Source organism: Falco peregrinus, chromosome 1, assembly GCF_023634155.1.
Source record: "Falco peregrinus isolate bFalPer1 chromosome 1, bFalPer1.pri, whole genome shotgun sequence".
In the NCBI taxonomy this organism is placed as follows: Eukaryota; Metazoa; Chordata; class Aves; order Falconiformes; family Falconidae; genus Falco; species Falco peregrinus.
Window position 1 is genome coordinate 23,862,664 of NC_073721.1, and position 24,110 is coordinate 23,886,773.

Consider the following 24,110-nt stretch of genomic DNA (forward strand, 5'->3'; position numbering starts at 1 on the left):
GATGAGGTGACAAAGCCACAGGGGCACTGGAATCCACCAGCCTGCAAACTTACTGATCGTAAGGCTGTCGTTGAGCTTGAAGCTGCAGAGTACCTGGTCGATATTTCTTGCATGATAAAAGCCATTGCCTCTTACCACAACTTGAAAGGATTCTGTAAGTAAAAATACAGAAAAGTTATGAAAAATAACTCAAATACAGCATTTCTGTCCAGAGTGATCTGAAGTACAACATGACAACGGTCGTTTTCTGCCCTATGCCCGAAATAAAACACTCAAACCAACACTCTCACTGTTCAGCAGCAGCAGCCAAGAGTGCTATAGTGGCATTAGGGCTTCACAGCCTTCTCTTTTGTCTCGTTTGCTCCTGCAAGCACACCATATATCACCAATGCCTTAATTAAAGATGCCACAGTAATACTCCAAGTCTGACTTGGCTGATGTCATCTCATGGCTCCTCCATGTCTTTTGGGACAGACATCTTTGCTAACTACAAGCACCAGTCCTGCCTCCCGTCTCCATGGCAGATGGCACTCAGCTTTCAGCAGCAGCTGTGTTCAGGCAGATGCTGACAAACAGGACTTCCCTCCCAATCCCCTGTGAATCAGAGGGGAAGCTTTGCCTCTGGTACAATCCCTGGAAAAACACAATCCTTCTGCCTATACAAGAACTCTGCCTGTGCACAGTCCCACTAGCTCCTGCTGCACATTGTAGTAACTAAGAACCCAGGCACTGCCATCTTGTCTATGCTCTCCCTGCGCACCCCTGCTCCAGCAGCAGAAACCACCAGTGGTACAAGACACCTGCTGTGTCCTGATAGTCCTGATAGGGAGGGAACCTGTGATTTTTGTCATTATCATGATAAGCAACTGTGATTTATTCATTCAAGCAGGAGAAGCATCATCAGTTTTTTCAGTGAACTTTCAGTAGTCTTTTTACTGATAGAGCAGTTTTGCGTTTAAGTAAAGCCATTCTAGGAAGGGTGCTGTTGGAAGTGACATCCCAGCTGCACATGTCCTCCACCACTGGCGCCACAGATCATGATGCAGTGCACTGAGCTAGCTCAAACACCCGAAAAAGGACCCTGTGTGTTGCCAGAGAGATCAGTAAGGCGATCTGCCCAGCTGAGCATCTGCCAGGAATAGAAGTGTGGAGAAGGGAAGGGATAGAGACAAATAGTGGTAGTACCAGCTGAGTTTATGTCTATCATGAAAGCAGCTGGAGTCACTGTACCTAGAATAAACAGAAAGGCAAGGTAATTGGAAGAAGAAGGTATGTGGGGGTGCACTTCTCCTACTTTTCTGGGCTGTTCTACCCCCCCAGGAGCTGCTGGCTAGGCACTCAGCCTCAGCGCCTTGAGTCATGAGTTGGGCAGTTAAGCCCCCCTTCACTGTACCAGTAACTCTTACTCGACTAGGGCAGAGAATGGCACTGCCTGTGCTGGAACTCCCATGGACTGGCCAAAGCAGGGAAGAAGAATGGAGACAAGCGCTTCTTCACTGGCAGCCCTGGAACACTCCTGCCTGATTGCAGCCTGAGTGGTACACCCAGAGGAATGGTAACAGTGTTCTTGGAATTCTTGAGAAAATTACGAACCCGGGTTGCAGCCAGGTTGCTGATGACCAAAGCCAACCATCTCACAGCCCCATAAACAGCCGTCCTAAAGTGACACCCCTTGAGCTCTCCTGGACCGCAGCAGGCTGTGCCCAGCATCCCCCTCTGAGCTGGACGCCACTCAGAGCTCACAAACCACCAAGTCTGTGACAACAGGGGGACCGGCGTGGAAAGTCGATGATGGGGCCTGGGCTGATACCCCTGCTCCTCCAGGCTCAACCCTTCAACCGCTGAGGAATGCAAAAGGCATTTGATATATTTCACTGAACGTGGGGGCAAACTTTTAACAGGTATACTGTTGTTATAATACGCATTGCAAGCTTGAAGTAGTTAGGTTATTTTTTGTGATTTAAAACAAAAAGTATCTCATTGCTTTGTAGCTAAAATCTTACAGGTAATCTTGAATTGTGAATAAAATCTCTCCCCCCCCCCCGCCCTCTGCCTCTTCCCTTTACATCCAATCCGTTGTCCAAGTCTGAGACTAGGAATAGACCCAGCCGCACCCAAACTCTGTGAGAGTTTAGAAGGGGGGGTCTACTCCAAACCTCGTGACTCAGCAGGAGGATCTCCTTTACCCTCTTACAGCTTTGATATGACTCACTTTCAACTTGATTTATCTCTGTGCATTTACTCCATGTAGTAAGTAATAGAGTGAACCTTGCCATCGAATCTTGTGTAGTCACATTTTCACAAGTTCATATTAAACCTATTTGGCTCAAACTCTTTTGTGGTAATTCTTTAAGCAACCTGACCTAAACCACTCCTTTCTCAACAAGGTATTAAGAAATCTGACTTTGTTTTCTCAGCTTCTCCATAGCAAGCTTTTAAAATTATTTCTTAGTAACCTATATAGGTAAGACTTCTTGGAGCCCTTAACAGCACAACTGTTTGCTGCTCCTCCTTCCCTTATACTGCGCACAGGTGGAGCCCAACACCAGGCCATGGTCTTCCTTCCTCTTGGGGCCAATCTGAATTGCTAGGCTAGGCAAAGATGCACCAGGAGGGGAAGCAGCACAGGAGACTTCCCTCTAGGACAATAAATACATCACAGCTACCACGCTGACCACAGAGAAACAGGCAGGCAGATGGAGAGACATGTTACAAATTTGTTCTGTCTCAAATGCATTTTTGAAACTTGCCTTGATGCTACATGCAAGAAGCCAGCTGACAGCCGAGACTCACAGCATGCAGCAAGGGAAAGCACAGAAGTTGCTCTTTCACATATAAATCTACTACTTTAGCCGAATCCTTCACAGGGCTCACTTACACCAGCCCCTGAGCAGCATGTGAGACCAGCCTGATACCAGGGGAACACCAGCACAACACAGGACCAATTAATCCTCAAGCTACACATAGAAAAATAAGAAAAAACTACATAGATGTTCTCCATTAGCAGCAAGTAAAACCATGAACAAGTCCATAAGCATTATAAATTATACTTTGATCAACATACTAAAATTAGAGGAAAACAATGTTGATAGGGTTGAGGGGAGAAGTACCTGATTTTCAGTGATGTGAGGTCTGACTTTTGATAATGTTTTATACGATGCACTGCCATGTTATTTGTATGCTTTGGAGGAAGGACTTATTGGATAATACTACGTGAGGGCCAAAGGCAGCTGAAATATGTATTCAGCTTAGTCTTCCTGCTTTTCACTACCAAGTTACTGCAAGGCAAGCTAGCATGAGGATGTGGACTGCTGTAACTTTTCCGTACAAACAGCTTGTTCTTGCCAAAAACACATTCTCACTACATTGATGTCTAATGCAACTCTGTGTGAATTCGATAAGGGCACAGACAAGTTATGATCAAGCACTGGAAACCCACACTCTGTTTTCTTCATGGTTAACTTTCCCTCAGAGCTCCCTCTCTGAACTGACACAGGCTGCAAGGAACATGGGAATCGGAGAAGATATTTTGGGAGGGGGAAAAGAAAATATCTACTGGAATTCATACTAAAATGAAACACGTGCTTTGGCACTTTGCTAAAGAAAGATGATCAAATTTGTGACCTCACTGAGCACATCAAGAGCTGAATGCACAAAGCCAACATCAGAATTTGACCTCTTTTTTAAGGGAAGAGTGATACCTCCTGGTTCCCACTGGGGGTGGAAGGCACTTTAAACAAACAAAAATGTACCGTAGGGCTGATTCAGCTGCTTCTTACTTCAGTAAGAATGTGCAGTTACTCTGATTCATGCCTTGAGCCATTCCACATCTCACCCAGCTGATATGCTGAGACTTATTCTTTATAAGCATCCCTTTCTTTGCCAGCAGAGCTAAGAGTCATGGCCAGCCCCTGGGGCAAGGCCCCCCACCAGAGCTACCTGCCTGGGACCACACATTACCCCAGGCCTGCTCGTAGCCAGCCCACTCCAGTGTGACTTGAACATCCAGCTAAGGTGATAATATATTCTTTTCTCTTACTTTTATATTAGAAAAGCTGCTTGCTGAAAGAAAATTGCCTGTAGATTTTTCCCCCCTCTCCTGAACTAATGGTCTTCAAAGGCAGCAACCAAAAAGGCTTAATTGATAGCTATTTCAGGGGCTTTAAAAAGATGTAGCCAGTGACACAAAACATCAAAGGTAAAAGCTAATCTAGAATTTTAGTCTTGTCAATACGGTTTACCCCTCCTGCCCTTTCTTCACTGTCACTGCCGCTTTGCACAGCCAGTTGTGAGTGACTGACGGGGCAGGAACCTGCTCACCAACACAAGCTGACAATGTAGTTCAATACCAGACTTGCATGGAAATGTGAAGAGCTGGTACTGGATTTGGTATCTGCCGTTAAGAAGCCTACCCCTTCGGATGCTCTGGAGCATTAATGTGTTCTGGATGATGGTCTGTTGAAATGGCTAATTCCATTTAATTTTGCGCCCTGGCTCTGGCTGCGTCCTTTTCTTCCTTAGTTACTGTCAGATTGTAGATTGTAGTTTTTGACAAGATAGCGAAGGGAAAAAGGTCAGCACTGAAATAACCGGGCGGTGCTGGCAGCGAGATGGTAGGTTGAAGCTGGTGTGTGCTGGCTGCGCTGTCGGCTTCGCTTCTGTGACTCTGATGAAAAGCTGACGGCTTGCATCCACACCTGGTAGTTGATGTGGCCAGTAGGATGCCACACACAACAAAACCTTTCAATCACATCTGTGTACCATAAGCATAATCAAAGCAATGATGCTGTCAAACAGGATATGAGGCACCTCCAATTCTGCACTGATAGCCTGTTTACAGGCTGCATGTCTCGGTCACTTTATATCAGAGGGAACAGGAAGGACCCAGCTACAGTGCTCCACACTGGCGACGATGAATTTGCAGGGTCAAAAAGCATTAAGCATCAGATAGCTGTCACAACGTGATGAGATCTTGCCAGATTGCTTCGTCACAGAGAGCCACAGTCTCAACTGGAACTGTCACCACATGGAAATAGTTTCACCAGCATTTTACTAAACCTCTGGCAAGTCAAAAATGAAGCCAAGATCACCAGCACCAACACAGCAGTGATTATGAGGTTCAAGAGCAGTTACAAGGAGTGGGTCAGACTCTGCTCTAAGCTCTGATCACAACTGGCTTCCACTGAGCAGCACAAAGCCCTCATGATCTCATACCAGATTCTACAAATTAGTAATAATGCTAAATAAAAGTCAAACTGATTATCAACTCCTCACTCAGATAAGTTTCATACAAAAAAGCATGGAAAGGGACACATTTCAAGACTATAAACAAGCAAGCTTCTTTGCTGCAGAATGTAATAATGTCTAGCACTCTTCCAAAAGGTCTACTATTTTCAATGAAAAAATTGAAATGCAAATTTCAATTACGTATGGGGTTTTTTTGTTAAAAAAAAAATCTAACCTCGAAAAAGGGGAAGGAATGTTGCATTTCTAGAAAATACTACATTCTAATTTTCAGCCAGTTCTAAATGCAGATGCATATAAACTTTCATACACGATTCAACGGGTATGTATCTCACTTATACATTAGCAGTAAACAATATTAGTAATTACCCACATTTAAAATGCATTAAAATTCTGAGATTACTTCATAGGCATCAGTATTTTTTACATTAAAGTCCAGATAAAGTACTTATAGAGTAGAACCGTATCTGCCTGCCCAGTGAACTGGATTCAGGATCTGGATTCACACTACCATGAAAAAAGCTGTTCAATCCCAGGAGATTGCTTCCAGGAGATGGTGGTGCACACAGCTATAAAGATGAGCCGCTGGCTACACTGAAGCGGAATAAAACAGGATAATGAAGCCAAGCACAAGAGTAAATATTTGCAGCCTCATGTTGTAAAACCTCTTGCAGAAGTTCGCTTCAGCTAAGGCTTGCAGGACTACATTCATACTAAAAGCTACCACAGGCCTGTAAAGACCATTTAACACAACAGCATGCACCATTTGGATCTGCAGGTTTGGCTTCCTCCTATTTTCAAGCTCCCTGCTGCTATAAACAAACCTTCATGCATGCCAGATCCATGTTTTCATGCCCTGGTGATCACCACCCCACTTTGCTGTGTGCCAGACTTTGCTGGATGGCTTTGTCAACAGAGTGGACAGAACACACCTCAGAATTTAAGTGAAACAAGTGCTGGTATTTTGCTGAATCAGCAGCAATGCACAGAAACTTGCTCTGCTCGATTTACATCGGTTTTATTTGAAAACCACAAAGACAATGAAAAACTTCTACAGATGCAAGTAATGCAACATATATATATATTTTTTTTTAAGAAGGACAAACTATTTTTAAGTGCACTTGTGTATTTTTAATCACGTCTGTGATAAACTAGTTACTTAATAAGCTTGGCAAAAAATAAAGTGGTTTGAACTCATGAATCAGGAATAAGACTGATTCCCTTTGAAGAAAGAAAGTTTACTCTTTTTGCTAAAATATACCATTTTAGAAAAGCAAATTTTTCCTGAAAATTTATTTTCTCAAATACTTATTAAAAATATTCTTTTAAACCAAAACAATGGTTTCAAATTCAGCCTTTCAACATTCTAAACACTGTTCCAGACAATTACAAGGATACTACTGAAATCCCTCCTATTGGAAACTCATATTTTCATGTAGCTAAAAGCAATTTTTGTTGAACAGGAAAGCTTGCAATAAGCTGTTGCAAAAAAATGTGCCTGGTATACAATAAACAAGCAAAAAAAGAAAGAATTTATCACTATGAAATTAAAAAAAGCTTTGAAATGTCAAAGCTTTAAAATTGTTTCTGATCAACTCCACAAGGAGATTTTTAAAAGCAAAATAATTCCTTTTTTATTTTTTCCATAGACTAGATTTAATCACAAATGTCTCATTCACAATTATATATTTAAGAATAGTTCAAAAGATACAAGGATATTTCATCTTAAATTGAAATACTCAGGGCAAGATCATATTGTGATCGACATGTGGAAATGAAGGGTGAATAATTTCTCTTCTCTGTGATATTTATTTTTGCTGAGTTTCCTATTTTTATCTGTTTTCAAGGTCAGCTTTCATGCATCATTGCTATTTCATTTTTCTGTGCTCATTTTTACAGTGTCTAGGGAAACAAACACAAGACAGTAACATCAGATCTAAATAACCACGCTTTAAACTCTACCTTCCAGCAAACTTACGGTGTCACTCTTACTCTGCTGCAATAGCCTCTTAAACAGACAAAAACACAGCAAGTGAATTGCTAACGTAAACCAGAACAAATCCATGTTAATATACTAGACATGAAAGGCATGAAATTATCAACAGCTCCTCTGGGGATTCTTCACGTTTACCATATACACCAACTGTCCTTTCATTGCAAAACAGTAAAACGCTAGTACTTTGGAAAAACACATCAGCTATCTCGGCCTATGCAGTCAATTACACCTGGGTCAATAAACCTGAAATTTCTGTGAATGTTTTGCAAAATCTTGTTCTAACTGCTGATGAGCCCTAGCAGATGCCAGGAATGCAGTCTTCCAGAAATTTGTGAGAAGTCACTTTTAGACCTTGAAACACCCCTGGCATCTGGCTTTACATCACTTTTGTCATCTCTTTGTCTCGGATATTTAAAAAGAAGTGGTAACGCCAGTTCCCTGAACACTACCTCAGCCAACTCTCCAAGCTGGTACTCAGTCACTGCAGCTACACGTTTACTGGCACATTTTTTTTACTCAAGCTGAGAAGGAACACACAGGGCTTTAGCCATGGCCTGAGGGGATGCGCTAACACACCCACAGGCTTCAGCTCCCCACCTTAGGTAGGTACTGACATTTCATCAGTGCCACTCATTTGCCTTATCACACTGTTCTCGTGGCAACTTACCTCCTGCACAAACACTCGATGGTTCAGCCGCTAGGATCTCAATGCAAGATTTCTTGAGAATCTAGAAGATTTAGATAATGGCATTTTTGGTAATAATTTTTATCTATGCTTTATTAATACAGGAAAGGGTGCCCCTCTTCTGTGATTCAGAATACCCAACTTACTGAATCAATGGTTCCTCTGAGGGCATAAAAGCCTCCCGTAACTGGAAAAACATGATCGATGCTGTCAGCAATTGTTGACAGCTGCAAAGAAAGACAATCATAAATCATGAGGAAAACAAAATTACAGTGAACAAAACTGTGCCCTTTCATACTTGCTAAAAGACATCATACTGACATGAAATGATTTATGTCTCAAGTAATTAAATAAATGCTTTTATCTGACGCTGCTACTTGTGCAGCAGTGTAACAGAAAAAACAAGAAGAAAGCAAGCAAGTTACCTGAGTTTCATTGAAATCTTTTACTCCAACACAATAAACAATAGCTCCAAAGCTTCTGGCTCTGTTGGCCTAAAATAAAAATAATTGCCATTAAGTGCAAAGCCATATAATCAGTGAGCCAGCAGCAAATGCCTACAGGTTTGACATAAGCTAGTTTGGGTAAACGTGAAGGTGACTTACTTCTTGTTCTGCATAATAAAACTGAACGTCTTGCAATTCTCCATCCGTCAGAGCAATAATCACACTAGCGGTCCGAACTCCTACATGGAGGACAGTTAAGAGATTGCATACATATGACACATGATTCAGCAATGAAAAGCAAGTTTTAAGTGAAGCATTCCTTTTTTGCTGACAAATAATCACAAAACTGTAAGGCCAGACTCTCATCTGATGTAGGGACTTTATTGCAGGTATACCAGCATAAAAACTTGCTGCATAAGCCAAAACTTGCGCACCTTCGCGTCACAAGCACCACTGAAGAGGGAGTGCTGCTCTCACAAGGTCTATGCACAAACTTTTCTGTTCGGCATAAAATATAGCACATCCCAAGATTACACCTGGCCTTTTCACATGGAGAAGTGGCAAAATGGATCTACAGAGAAGAGGAAGTTTCCTCTCTTCTCTTAACAAACTTGCCTCTACACAAACCTTGCCAAGCGGTTGTAGCAAGAGATACCTCTGCGAAAGGAGCTTTACTGCCATCCCACCTCCCCCTGCAGTGGACTTTGAAAGAGCAGCCCCACTGAACATGGCACAAGATGTGCCCCTGTAAGAGGTTCAGTCCTACACTTCTCCAGCAACAGCTGTCGCTGAAATTCACAGGAATTGAGTGTGGGAAAAACCTTAAGATCAGGTCCACCGGAGAAAATTCGTGTCTTGTGATAAGACATTTCATACCCCACCTAACCTTAAGTGAAAAGGCCACACAGACTTTGGATAGCTATATATGTAATGCGGTACACAGTACAATACTACCTAGAAAAATCCAACATGTTAACAAAATTAAACCAAATTAACATGCAAACTACAGCTCAACCAACCATTCTGCATCCAGTTCCTAAGCAAAGTAATAAACATACATGTTACTTTCCAGGAACTATTGTTATTTTTTCAAAATAATCTGTTACAATTTCAAGTGTCTTCCCTCATACTGTCTGAAATTAAAGACTGATTAGTTCTGACAGGTTTCTTATGCCATGCAGGCCTTCCCATGTCATGTCAGACACAGACATAAATCTTAAAAAAAAAAAATGACCTGCAACTTGGGGGGTGGGGAGGGAGGGAATTGCTTGGATTCCCTTATTCCTCTTTTATTTTTTCCCAGCGCGTTTGAAAGACTAAAAAATGGGAGATCTTACTTTGTTTTCTTTTGAACATTTTGTTTCTTCGCTGATACTTTAACTTCTAAATCCAGATCTCATCTACTCCTTTTTCCTTCCTAATCAACTTACAGAATACTTGATTAGTTCTTAGCCATATGTTATAATGAGGTAAAATAGTTCTCAGCTGGACTCCTCAGGACTGCTGACTTCACTGGCAGAAGTGCCTGAGAAGCCATGCTGAGCTGCTGTTGAAGACTCTACACTCACAGCCCATTTTATTAAAAAGGCACTGAGTCGTTTCTCCACCTTCCAAAGAGACCATCAGCCCACAAATGAGAACAACCTCATAGACAAGGCACAAACCAGGCAAGAAGTGTTCAGTTTAACTAATTAGGCCTTCTTTTGGCACTGACCAAAACCACAAATACATTTCCGTCTTGAAATTTAGTGAAAAGTTATATTTTAGGAACTCAGAATCTGATCCCAAATCATTCACACTGATGCAAAAACCTCAGCTGGCTGCATTCATTCCTATACTAATGGGAACGAGGACTTGGGCACACAAGGAAGACAGGGCCAAGTGCAACAGGACAGAAGGGTGCAGGAAAATCTGGGTATTCCTGTCCCCTGGGCGCAGGACAGGCAGTTCTGGCTGTAATGTTTTGGTCTGTATTCTTCACTGGGTCAGATCCGTGATCATACTGGTCTCCTCTGGTCTTAATAAATCATGAATCATGCATTTAAAAGTAGGGCTGTAGTCAAAATGGAATGTAGCGATTGTGTAACACCAGTTTCTTCTCCAACACTTCTTTCAACGGGTTTACTGCAGGTCATATAAAGAACTATCATCTGTCTTTTCAATGCAGACATATAACATAAGTGATATACAACATATACCTCCATAGGTTTCATGGTAGATCTGTTCATTTGCCTGCAACGAAGTGTAGAACATTGTTAGCTCTTAAGTACACTGGCAGCCAGCAAAGCAAAGTTTGTATGTATAAATCAAAGAACGGAGGTACTGTGATGTGTACCCTTTTAAATCCTTCATGCATGAACGTGTCTCCTCCAGGCACTTCATACTGAAGAATGTCGAGCCCTCGTCTTATGGCTTCCCTTTGGATTATTAAAAAAAAAAAAAAAAAGAGACAATTTTAATAAAAGTTCTTTTTTTCTTTTGTTGAGATATTCCTGTACCACAGCACCCTGTCAACACATTCTGCATACACATGTATGCATACACAAGAGTACATACACATCAGCTAAAACACTGGTAACGCCAAGATTTTTCAAACACCCCAAGTTTTCAGCCAAACACCCATGGGAGCACAAAACCAGATACATGATACAATGTTGGGATTAACATGTTTTAAGGGTGCAATTCTGTCTGTGCTTCCTCATTCCAGTATACCATCAGTCGGAATAAGATTGAATTAAAGCAAATGCCAGATATTAAACTCTGACAAACTGCAGATGGAATGAGAGTTTAAAAGCTTATGACCCTGTCATGAAAGTGTGACAAATTAAAAGTCTGCATTCTATCAGTTATCAGGACAGTGGGATTAGGACTTTTCCATTACAAAGACAGAGGCCAAAAGATAAGAGAACAGCATGGGAATTATGAGAATTTCCTACCCTAGACCAAGGACTTATCAACCCTCCTGGGTCACAGATTGCTGCCTGGTGAGAGGGGGACGTTTATACCATGACCCCTGTTGCATAGCTTCTTACTGCACAATACCTGTTAACCAAGAGGATTGCTCAGGGAAATTTAACTGATCGCTGATCACTAGAAGACCCTGATTCTTGGCAAAGTATTTGTTATATTAATGAAACACAAACAAGGCACAAATATTCAACAGACGAGATGTAGGCAGCGCAAGCATCAGCCCCAGATGCCATGGGACCATCCTTCTCTAAAAAAGGATAGCAAGAGCCTCTCTAAGCTCCATTTTGCAACTGGGTATTTTAGGCAGCACAACCCCAGTTACGCAGGAAACAGGAGTCTGTGGGATGAAGGTAAAACCAGGAGCCGGGACTGGCGATGTCCTTAGGGCAAAAGCACATTCTTACCCTCTCAAAGTGCAAAATGAGCTGGAAAGGCACACCTGATGACACAGAACAGGAATTTTGGAGAGAGAACATTCTAATGCCACAATTAACACATCACCACAGGGTTCCTGGCTACTTTCTGCCTGGCAAAGAGCAAGCTGACCCAGGAGAAGTGAGCAAGTTTGAGCTCTGTTGCCAAGGTACAAGGCAGAGACCTGAGCCAAAACCCAGTGGAGCCAGCAGAAATGCAAGACCCTGGTGAGGTTTCTGGCTGTGGGCAAGGCCCCGGTGTACAAACCAGAGGGAGTGCTGCTCTTCCAAGCTTGCTCCAGAGCCCCCTTTACTTACGTGGTGCACTGTGCTACCTAGGCCCTCTCACACAGACAAGCAGCAGCAAAAGAAAGGGCTTTAAGCTGAAAGAAAATACTTAGTAACGCCTTCAAGAAAAGGATTTGTGTGCATCAGGCAAATTAAATTTAAAATTACTTGGGTTTTTTTGGTTGGTTGGTTGGTTGGTTGGGTTTGGGGTTTTTTTTGGGGTGGGTGGGGGTGGGGGTTGTATGATGTTGTTGGTTTTGTTGGGGTTTTTTTTATTTTAAAAAAGAGGATTTGGTTGTGAAGGTGGCAACAACAATTTTTCTCCAGGGTCAGACTCTCTTTCTCTCAAGAAGACTGTTGCCTGGCTTTGAAAACGACCTCCGGGCCAGGTGCTGCCCAAAGGCAGCCCAGGAGAGGGATATGCTAGCCTGGCAAGGTAGCGCTCCAGCAGCGGGCACAGCCCACGGCTGGCGGAAAGCTCAGGGATCTGGGTCACTTCGAAGGGCACTATAGGACTTCATACAGTCTTTTGCTCATCAGCTCAGAGTCTGAGAAGTCTTACACAAGAACTGCCCTTATGTGGGTAACTGGGGACAGCAAGTATGGGGATGTGAATCCATGACAGGAAACAGTTTCTCCCCGAAATACTGCTATAAAGAACAGGCAGCCCAGTGCAGCCTTTCTTTTATAAGGCTGGAAAAATAATGGTAATGGGAATCCCAAAGGCCTTCTTTCTAAGCCCTCTTCCAGTTGGGAATGGTGGAAAGGATTTCAGTTGGTGCCCCACTGAAGACAGAGACAGACCTCCAAATTCTGGCTTTGGGGCCATTTGCTTCTTGAGAGGAGGGATGGAGGATATTTCTGGATGAAAGCTGTGGGGAGTACTTGCCTGTTTTCTGTTAGTTTCATGACTGTAGTGCCTCGTGAAGAAAAAACGATGAAAGACATTCGCAACATTGGACTGAAACAGAAGAAAAAAACAGATCCACGTCATAGACACACATTACTTCAGCACATTTTCATTTGCTAAGAAGCAGTGAATGAAAATATAAATTTTATATATAGCAATTGAAAGCTTTACCTTATGAACTTCTCAGCTAGGCTTTCCACAAAAGAGTAAATTTCAGTCCAATGATTTCTGACACTTCCAGACCTGTGTACAAAACATAATTGATTATATTAAACTTATTTCACAGTGAAATTTCTTGTTCCACTCTGAATTTTATGCCTGGGCTACTCCAAAGGCGGTCAGGAACAAAGATTACATAAAGGTCTCTGACAATGAGGCAGCCAGCTCTTCTACAGCGGTTGTGTTGGAAGCTGTAACAGGAACCATCCATGACAAAACCCGCTGACTCAAAGGGAAGTAGAAATAGGTCTGAAATTATTTACCATACAATTTGGAAATAAATTTGGTAACTCTTCCATCTGCTTTTGTTCCTTTTGTAACATAAAATAGAAATATTTTCTTCTAGTTTAATTCTGAATTCACTAAACCATCTGCTAGCAGATTACTTTCCTAGAGCACAGCTTTGCCCTCGCAGCCACACAGAAAGCAGAAAGTCTTGACTGAGCTATTCCTCCCAGAATGCGTAGGAGAATGTTTCCATGAATTACTGTTTGTTTCAAAAGAGAAAGCTTTTCAAGTAATTCAGCAGGGAAAGGCAGTACTGGTAGCTGATTCGCTGGATTAGCATTCTGGAAGTCACTCCCGGGTTGTGTTACAAATTTCTTGTGAAAACTTGAGCAACTTGGTAACGTGCACAAACTTAGACATTCATGACATTCATGCTGCCATTTCCCACGTATGAAACTGCATTACTGGCACTCCCTGGCTTTTTTCTGCTTAGTCTTACATCCTCAGGGACGCCCACAGTCTGGTGGGACTCAGAGCCTTCCACACAGCAGCTCAACTGTAAATGACAGGTGGTTTCTACCATATGGATCTATGCCATACACTCTCAAGCCATTAAAAAGGCTACGAAGCATGAGAAATCAATGGCTTTAAAAGCCCTGCGTAGGACTGTGGTGTTTAAGAAAGAACAGTTCAATTGCTTTCCTTGCTAGGCAAACTCACATATTGGGCGCCTTGGGCCAAAAAAGCAACAGCACATCCAGAAGTATTGCAAGGGCTTAGAGAACTAAAAAATTTCAGAAATTTAACTACTAGTAAAGCAGTAGGTTCCTTCTAACTGCTGCTAAGACATTTTTCTGTGTAAATATATAAAAAAAATAAGTGAGAAAATGATCCTGTATCACAATTCTCAGTTCTACCACAGGCTTTCCAAGCAACCTTACGTCAGTTGCTCATGCCCATGTAGGTCAGGTACAGATCAGCATACAGAAGCCCATGTATGCAATATAACATGGCACTGCCTGCCCTGCCAGCAGTGCTGGCAGAGTGGAGGAGAAGAGCAAAGATAAAGGAACAAGAACCAAAAGGAGACCCCTGAAGTAAATAAGCTAGAATAAGCTTGCTCATGTAACCCTGTGCTTTCACGCTGCTCTTCTGGAGAAATGGCGATTCATTTGCAGAAAAACCTGGTGATCAAAGAATGCAGAAATTGCCAGGCACTGAGGGAGGGCAAAAACACACTGGGGGCTGCTCAAACCAAGGCTCTAGAACCTCTGCAGTCTCTGATTTATATGTGCTGCGCAACAATACACTTACATATTCATGAACAGCAACCAATGAAAGGTGCTGGCACTATTAGCAAATAAGCCCTTTTCTCGTAATTAAAAAATAATTCATACTGATGCAAAGTATGTACTTTAACAACTGCTTTTCCAAAAGGAATCTGAGGCAGCTCAACACCTGTATTCTCCAGGATTTTTCTGGAAGTCCCAGACTAAATCTCCAAACATGATGAACTCAAAGAGATTTTCCTCAAATCTATGCATTTACAGTTCCCAATATTATTTTTATTTAATTCTTCCCCCCCTTGCCAGAGTTGATGCTTTCAGTTTCATTCTGAGCTTGCCATCCCACTTAAATCCAATTCCTGCAACTTCCAGCGGAGCCACTTCCCTACACCAAATAGCCACAGTTTCTTACTTGGCAAAGACCGACCTATGCTGGATGCAGCATCACATTTCTGTTGCCAGCTGCAGAGGCACTGATGCAATCCAGAAAAGAAAGCAGCAGTGAATTTTCTTTATAACAGTAACAAACCATCCTCTCCAGTACCTTCTTAATTACCCCCCCACCCTTCCTTTTAGACACCGAAAATTCAAGAAAATCATAAGCCACTAATGGCTGAAAAACATGAAGACTTTTCAAGTGAAAATGCACAGATAACCTTACTTAATACTGTGCACTTCCACACACTCTGACTACAATGAGACACCCCTTCTTGGAACGGCTACTGCCAGTGACACTAGGAATTGGTTGTAGGCATCTATAGATGCTCACCTCTGAAAAACTAGGGAGGTCTCTCTGTGTCATCAGCTAATCCTCACAGGAAGCATACTGCGTTCTCAGAGTGCCTGGCTCTACACCACCGAGCTACAACCCCACTGAGCAGAGGTACTTCAGCATGGCAGTGGGTGTCCTTCTTCCCTAACAGGAGTTCTGCACCCACATGTCGCTTATCAGCTGAGGAGTGTTAAAGTGTCCTGATATATCAGCCAAGAAGTGTCAAAGCCAGACAGAAATACTAGCAAGAAAATATTACTGTTTCAAAATCCCATTTAAAGAGTACCAGTGGTCAGCACTTAATCACTTCCCCCACCACACTCCTCCAAGCCCAGGTGTGTCATTTCCCACTGCAAATGACGCCCAAATGCCACCAATGCCAGTCATGTCAAGCCCCTCATGCAAACCCGTAGGGGTGGCCTGGGCTATAGAAGAACCTGATTTCCCCTCCCTCCCACCCAAGTTTACCTCTAAAAATCCCTGTTTGTAAAATATTTTTATTTGCTGTTTGATATATATATATATATGAATGTACGTATGTAGGTAGGTACGTTTTAGAGGCTTCTGGAGTTTGTCCTGATAGTTTCATCTGTTGCCCCAGAGGCCTGACCCCACACCACCAGCAATGGCAGTTTTAATGGCAGATTAAACAAAAAATTACAACAATAAAAATGTTTGCTAAACTATGTGCCAAGTTGCTAAAGGCTGTGAAATATTACTCCCAACACTGAAAGAGAAGCTGCCCACCACTACTGAAAATACAGAAGCATTTCACTGCCTTTGGGATCGATCTTTTCACACTGCAGAACCACTGACAGCATGAACTAACTTGCTGCCATTAATGGCTGGATCAGACTAAGAGGTTCTTGCCTTGGTTTCGCATGGCAAGTGGGAGGCTCTAAGCTCCTTTCTGACCATGGCCAATGCTTGAAAGCCATATTAATTTTTAACCCCACAGTTACAGAACCCAGAGAAAGCCTGGGGTCTTTCAGTGATGCTCTACACCACACATCATTCTTGGATGTCCACACAGCATGATTTTTACAGCAGTTTTGGTGCTTTTGTTGTTTCCCTTAGCACCTTACAGTAACTAAAACCAAACTCCTGCTAATCGGTGTACCTGAGCTGACAGGAGCCTTAGACAGAGCTCCGTGTTGTCCCAAAGTGCTGTCAGTAGACAACCACAGATAGACTCCTTGCCTGGCCTGTCTGGCCACAAAACGATACACTCCTGTAAGATTTCAGAGGAACTGTGAAGACTTCTGAACAATGAGGAATGAATAAATAGAGCATGGAAAAGATCAGTGCTGTGCAGAAGAAGCACTGGGCATGCAACTCGCTCATTCACCCTCACCAACAAGTAGGAGAAGCCTCGGGGAAGAGATGCAGCCAGTGAACCCTATGTATCCTGCTGTGCAGGTTTGTACCAGTAGATCCACCAAGCCAGTGCTGTGCCTGTCTGCAGAGGAAGACTATGTTACAGCCAGACGCATCTTGCTGGCTCACACCTTAGAGATTCCCTGCTTTCAGCCATCAGCTACCTGGTCCAACTCCTCACATCAATCAAATGGCCACTGCCACCCAGCCAAGCCCTGGGCACCTCTCTCTCCCTGCTGAAGAAGCCCAGCAAGCCTGATGTTCCCCACGAAGTACCAAGCCCACAAGCTAAAGACCTCTGCGGATAGTGACCCACAGCCACAAGCTGTTCATGCACCTTTCACGGTGAGGTTTCAGCCCCCGGAGATTACCTAATTCTCATGGTGAAGGAAAATGCAAAGCAATACACAGCTGCTGCGGGCTGCCAGAGCACCACAGAAAGTATTTCAGGGTCTCCTTCTGCTGCCGGTTCCACTGGGGTGAACCTGGAGCGCATCCAGAGGAGTAGCAGAATTTCCCCACGTTCATGCCTATGCAATTAGGATCAGAATTAGGCCCAAGAGAAGTGGAAAAATACCCAAAGCAGCTATTCCCTGGTCTGTGAGCTGCGCTCCCTTTACACATGGGACAAAGAGAAGAGTCAGCAAACCACAACACAGGAAGGAATGTTCTCCCTCATCGGCACTCACTCAGAGGAGCAGCTGCTGCTGCTGCAGCTCCTACTGCTGCTGTTTTCCTGAATTTCACATTGCTACTGCTTGATGGGAGGAGAAAAGAGGAGGTCAGTGAGTATTTCTGGTCGTGAAAGGAAGTGATGCGATTGCAAGGCTTGGTTCTGCTCCTGCTTGCTTTGGAGTGACTCCTCCTAACTTAGCAGAGCTCTATGTCAGTATGAAAACAGTAAGCATGTCAGTCTCATGCCTACTTGTTGTGCCTTTAGCCAGGATAGAGTTAATTTGCTTCCTAGTAGCTGGTGCAGTACTGTGTTTTGGGTTTAGCAGGAGAATAATGTTGATAACACGCTGATGGGTTTGGTTCTTGATAGGTAATGTTTCATACTAAGTGAAGGACTTCTCAGTTTCTCAGGCCCTGCCAGCGAGAAGGCTGGAGGGGCACGGGAAATGGGGAGGGGACACAGCCAGGACAGCTGGCCTGAACTGCCCAAAGGGATATTCCATACCATGGGACATCACACTTAACATAAATGGGGGGGGGGTGTGATCGCAGCTCAGGGGCTGGCCGGGCATCAGTCAGTGGGTTGTGAGCAGTTGTATTTGCATCACTACTTCTTCCTTCTCCTTTTGGATTTTATTCCTCTTTGCCTCTCTCTCCTTTTCATTACCATTATTATTATAGTTCATTTAAATTCAATTACTAAATTGTTCTTATCTCAACCCCTGATTTTCATGTTTTTCCTCCTCCCCATCCCACCACAGGGCAGAGGGGGTAGTGAGTGAGTGGCTGGTGGTACTTAGTTGCCAGCTGGGGTTAAAACACAATGCTACCCCGATCCGAGGTATTTCACTGCTGTTTGTGAAGACAAAGTGCAAGATGAGCTGGAAATCTCCTCTTCTTTCCTAATGGGCTCCCAGAGGCAGTAGAAGCTGGAGCCCAGAGAAATCCAGCAGCACAACTCTGGCATACGGGTGCTGCTCTCGGCTCAGTTACTGCAGCAGGCACAACCCAGGAGGGTCAGCTGTGCCAAGCTGCCAGGAGCTGACACAGATCGACCTAGTGCAACACACATCAGACTGGCAGCTTAGCAGTGAAAGTTAAAACCCCAGCACTACCCAAACAGCAAATATTTTTATTACCACATGTACGCAGAGAGAAGGCAACAGGACCCAAAGCCTTTTCTCCCTGCTTAAAGTGAGACAGTAAAACCCCTTGAAGGTACAGAGCTGCTCCTTGTCCTGTTGTACCACCCACGCACATTTGCCTCTGTTACAGATTCACTGAAGGCAGCAATTCCAGAGATACTGGAGCAAGAAATAGACCCCTATTACTGAGGCTGGGTTCAGTCTGAGCATGGTATCAGGGGAGTACAACACCCTCTCAGTTTGCAGGTCCCTGCAAGTCTCTGTCCCCTGGAGCTAATGGTGGCCCTGTATACAAGATGCTGCTCAGAGAAGCAGCACTTTGCTGTTATTTGGAGGGCTCTTTGCAGCCGCAACCATGTTGTAGACAACAGAATTCTTGCACATGGTTAATAACAGCTCTGCAATAAAAGTAAACCCTGGGGCATCTAGTTTGTTGTGGTTTCAGACGCGCACATGTGCGTGTTCATCCATGCCTCTGCTCCCTTCTGCGCCAGCAGAGCATTCAAAGTGACAAGAATCCTCCCCTCCCAAACAATGCTTCTTGCAAGCATGGAAGGGACCTTGACTGGGCGATTCATCCAAGCAAAGAACTAGTTTATATTATCTCCTCCAGAGGCACTAGAAACACTGGCGGAGACAACCATTCTGAGACAGCCTTTGCTTCAGAATACTTGCAACTTTAATGGACAAGACAAGGGCTGGAACGGGCAGGGGAAGATGCAGAGAAGTGACTGGAAAATGGATTCTAGTCCTAGACCAGCACCCAAGCACAGGACCCAAAGTACGTGAAACCAAAAGGCTCCATGACCAAACCCATTAATTTTAGAGACAGCTTTTCTCCTATAAAACTACTGACAAAGTCTGCAATGACATTACAGACTTCTCTAAGTCATTATTAATTAATCTCAAAATATTGCCTTTTGCTCCTGCAGTAAGCAGTCTAATCCACAAGTCCTGTCCACCTGGTGCTATAGGTCTTGCTACACCCGCAGCCAACAGAAATTCAGAAGCCTTTCTCACCCTGCATCCAACCACTTTGGATATTCCTGTAAAACTCCAGAGCTGCTCTGAGCAGCAACAGGGCTGGAAGACCCACTCTCGGCATCCCAGTCTTTTTCAGCACAACATGAAGAGCAAAGCAGGGCACTCAGTCCCAGCCACTCTGCAACACTCATAACAAGGTGCAAATTATAGGCAGGAGCAGGAAGATACAACTCTTGAGCTGTGAATAACCGACAGGGGTCAATTCATCCTCTCCACATTTTAGACGAAAAGGTTCAGTCCTATACCTCGTGCAAACTCATGATTCACACCAGCCTTTGGCCTGCAAGCTCAGACAAAAGTAAAGAAATTCTCAAACTCAAGCACACACGAACAAAAACCCTAGATAAGTAGGAATCTTACGGTTTACTTCCTTGGCCCAAGTCCCAAATAAATCAGATTTAGTTACATGCATAAGTAGACTGCAAATGACAAGCTGCCATGGCTTTTTCTTCCCATTAACTGTACACATTTTATGTCAAATAACCACTACCCATTAGCTTTGCCTTGTGTTTTATAAAGAATTTTTTTCTTGGGGCAGAAGGGAAGAGAACTGGTTTTCCTGAACATTTTTCCTGCCAAAAGGCAAAGCTGGCAGAATAATATCAGACAAAATACAAACAAATAAAACCTGGTTCCAATAACATAGGTATGTCTGAAGCTGAATAAAAATTTGCTTTGGAGCATTCCAAGCAATTATACCTGACAGTAAGAAAATCACAGCACTGGCTGCAATATAACCACAACAAAGAAAGATGCAGAGGCAAAATACCAACAGATTATGTTTGGACAATAAAGAATATTGCTTATGCGTAGAGTTTGAGAGTGTGAGAGGTGTCATGTAGATGATGTGGCTACATTATAAAGGGGAAGCAGGAAAGTCAGCAGAGGAGGAAGACAGACACAGCCACAATTTTTAAATATACATGCATAGTAATCAATGCCATTTAAGGAACAAAGCTGGTACTTTTGTTCAGTGAGAACTCTCCTCAATCTCAATAGGCAGCTGGCCTGCATCAGGTCCTACATTTTTCAATGAACTGAAGTTGGGCTGCAGTAAGTAGATATCCTTGCTTACAGAAAAGAGAGTTCAGCAGTGGTTTAAACAAGTCATTGTAAGATTTTCAAATGCAATTAAGCTGGGTGACATGTTAGAACATGTGTTCAGGCACCCATCCTTGCCAGCAGTCTGATTTCCAACCACGATAACGTTAGTCACACCCTTCCCCTCCTCACACACTACATAAAACCAGAACAACATCAGACAGAGACAGCAAGGACAGAGAAGCTCCCACAGGTCCAGTTCTGTCCTAATGTGCTCGGGCTGGGACCATGTGGGCGCAGGAAGAGAGGCAGAGGGCTGCAGTGAGAGCCCAGGGCCAAAAATACTTCCTCTCACTAGTCCTTGTAATTCACGAGTGCTAAATGCGTTCAAATCATTGGCAAGGAAATCGTCCAGGGAGGGGAGCAGAAAATGTGTTTACCAAACCCTGTTTGCTTTAAAATATAGCATAGTGTGAAAAAGCATAGTATGCAAAAGCAGCAATTCACTATAGCTGCCTTAAAAATTGTAAAAGTTGACCTGGCCTAGAACAGTAACCCCCGAAATGTTCTGATGGCTTTTTGGCTTGCCTGAGGTGAATTAGGAAATATCAACCCGTTTCCCTCCCAACACCTCCCTCCCCCACAAAACTAGCTTTACAAGGGGACATTGCAAAGGGAGGCACACACCCAAAACCCCAAGCCAGGAAGGGCATGGGGCAGGGTAGCTAATTTCCCATCTAATCAGAGGTTGTGCTCTTCCCCACCAGCTCCCTAGCAGCGACACCTCTGGAGTGAGACTTACCAAGTGAGAGGCTGGCCACGTTGTACTGGTGTAATTACCAAAGCTGCCGTTGACAGGGATGTTCTTGGGAGCACAGGAGACAAAGCAAAACTGATGTGAAAGACAGTATGGTTGTGGGCTCAAGAGACAAGAGTACCATGCAGAGGGACTCCCCAGAAAATCAGGGAGAAGCTGAGGAGTGGAAAAAGGGTAGTTAGACCAGCTTCTCCCCAGAAAGAGAGTTACAACCACTGCTCTGGAAGAAAACCAGCCAGGGCTTTACTCAAGCCATTTGTAATGCCATGGTCTGTGCTATGGAAAAAGAAAACATTTTCCCAAGGCTGTGCCGCCCATTTTTCCTCAAAATCCAAACAATTTCTTAGCAAACATCCCAGCAGGAAAAATGAGAAGATACTTTTGTCTACTTCACATTCTGCCTCCACCCCACCCCACCCCCATTTTCCATCCTGTCTTACAGTCAAAAAGTAATCAAAGAAATTTATTCATATTTGGTAAATATAAAATACAGACAGCTCTGCAGCTCAGATCTGTCATGTCAAGCATCGCCGGCAGCAGATATTTATGGCAGTTATACGTCCTTACTTTAAAAAGGTTTCTATTTGTTGCACTAATAAACAATCATAATGATGCTACCAGGCACTGTTATAATTAGAAAACACTAGAGGTCAGACATCCTTTCCACTATGCAAGTGCATTTCAATATGATTGCAAACAACAGCTGGATGTTAACGGCAATGCAGGGATGAAAGGGAGTTATTTACATACTCAAGCACAAGGATGTCACTACAAGACCTGGTCGTTAAGCAATCAAATCCCTAAGAGGACCGGTCCTCAGCAGTTAGGGATGGGATTGAGACCAGTTCTTCCTGCACCTGGACAACCAAACCAACTGAGAACTACACAGCTATCAGTTACGTTGGGCTCAAGAGCTATGCTTGTTTAAAGGCAAATATGAGACCTTTGATACCACGCATGACTTTATTTTACCACACGCCACAGAAGAGACGGGTATGCCAACTGCCTTACCTCATGCAGAGGGAGTGACTTAGCTGCAAACAGAAAAAATTCTGCTGCTTCAGTATGATACCTTAAAGTCTTCCATTACATGTCCAAATAAGCTCAAGCCTCCATAACTTGTAACGTATGACATACAGACAGCACAAGCTTGCAGACTCTAGGCAGCTGCCACTGCAGCCAGCAGATGTCCACTCCTAGCTTCAAGAGACTTGCTCGTTTAAGCATCCCCAGAGACAAGGCACTCCTAACGTCCCAAGGCTCTGGCAGTCAGACAATCCTAAGGAAGACGGTGGCAGGTCTTCCTCCCACACATGTTGGTTTTCCCTTTCATCACATCAGCTTCTTGGGCATCTGAGGCTTAGTTCCACTGCTCTGATCTTGCCTATCCCATGGAGTTAACATAAAGAGCTGCAATCAACTTCAGGCAGAGAAAAACCGTAAGAAATCAGCAAGCTGCTTTTTCTAATTGGCAGCATATATATTATACCAATAACTTCACCAGCAGATGATCTTTTCCATCTGATGGTTGTTGCCTGCAGGATTAAATCCCCACAGACTTGGCCTGGCAGAACGAAAAGGAAAAATCATGTCCCAATAAAGTCATTGCAGTAACATGGTGCTTACATGCATAAGGAGAAAGGTTTGTCGTCTTCTTCCAGTTTGCCTCCTATTGATCTGATATTACATCTTTCTATGGGGAAGCAAAGCAAAGCAGATTTAAAGTCATTTTTGTTCACCCATGCTGGTGAACAGGGGCTGTCGTTCAGCTATAGAATGTGCTACAGGGTCACAGGATTAAAGCCTGGAGTTTTCACAGAGCAAATGCTTCAATCCCCTTCTTTGACAGCTAATTAAAACTGAATGTATCTAACTTCAGACGGGCAAGGCACCAACGAAGGGAGGCAATCCCCAGGCCATGTGGGGACACTCTGTGGTATATAGGGCTGGATTTTTCTGGGAATTCTCCCATTAGAAATGACAGCCAGAATTCTTCACAGATACATATCAGCATAGAACCAATTCTAAACAAAAAAAGAAAAATAAAAAACCCCTCCGTCCATTGCATTTTCAGATTCGACCAGCCTTCTGACTGGCTTCCTGCCTTTTCCCTACCAGAAGAACCCTGACCCTTCTCAACACTAATGGATTATCTAGTTTCTTCCTGGTGAACTGTCCCAAGATCCAGACTATCCATTCAGTCAATCCTCCCTGCCTCCATAAAGGTCCTTGTGTTGTGCCAGATGTCACAGAATACAGCTGGGACTAAATACACCCTCAGCCAGCATGGGACCTATGGCTCCAAAGATCTGGCACTAATATTACCCATATGGATTGTAATGAATATTTCTTTTCTGTAATGAAAAACTTCGTAGAAGCAGGGATGGATTCTAAAACCACCTGGGGGCCCAAGTGAATTTACTAAAGCATTTTACCAAAAAGGATCTCTTTGGTGTAACTCTTGAAGGTTACAAAGACTCAATTTGCAGTTGAAGCCAAAGCGAATTTTCCCACTGGAACCAAAGTGCCGGACTTTTACTTCCACCACTTCTGC

At 43.5% G+C, this 24,110-nt stretch overlaps 1 protein-coding gene across 1 annotated transcript in view; it reads right to left on the reverse strand.

The window, feature by feature from the left end:
• The window catches only part of ANTXRL (ANTXR like), a 64,534-nt gene that overhangs the window by 38,228 nt on the left and 2,196 nt on the right, over positions 1–24,110 (reverse strand). The window contains exons 2-10 of the mRNA XM_005242597.3: positions 13,124–13,195; positions 12,932–13,003; positions 10,707–10,788; positions 10,570–10,603; positions 8,531–8,610; positions 8,351–8,419; positions 8,072–8,152; positions 7,908–7,968; positions 54–152 (exon numbers count right to left, since the gene is read on the reverse strand). Coding sequence (XP_005242654.1) covers positions 54–152; positions 7,908–7,968; positions 8,072–8,152; positions 8,351–8,419; positions 8,531–8,610; positions 10,570–10,603; positions 10,707–10,788; positions 12,932–13,003; positions 13,124–13,195 — 650 coding nt within the window. The remainder of the gene's footprint in view (positions 1–53; positions 153–7,907; positions 7,969–8,071; positions 8,153–8,350; positions 8,420–8,530; positions 8,611–10,569; positions 10,604–10,706; positions 10,789–12,931; positions 13,004–13,123; positions 13,196–24,110) is intronic.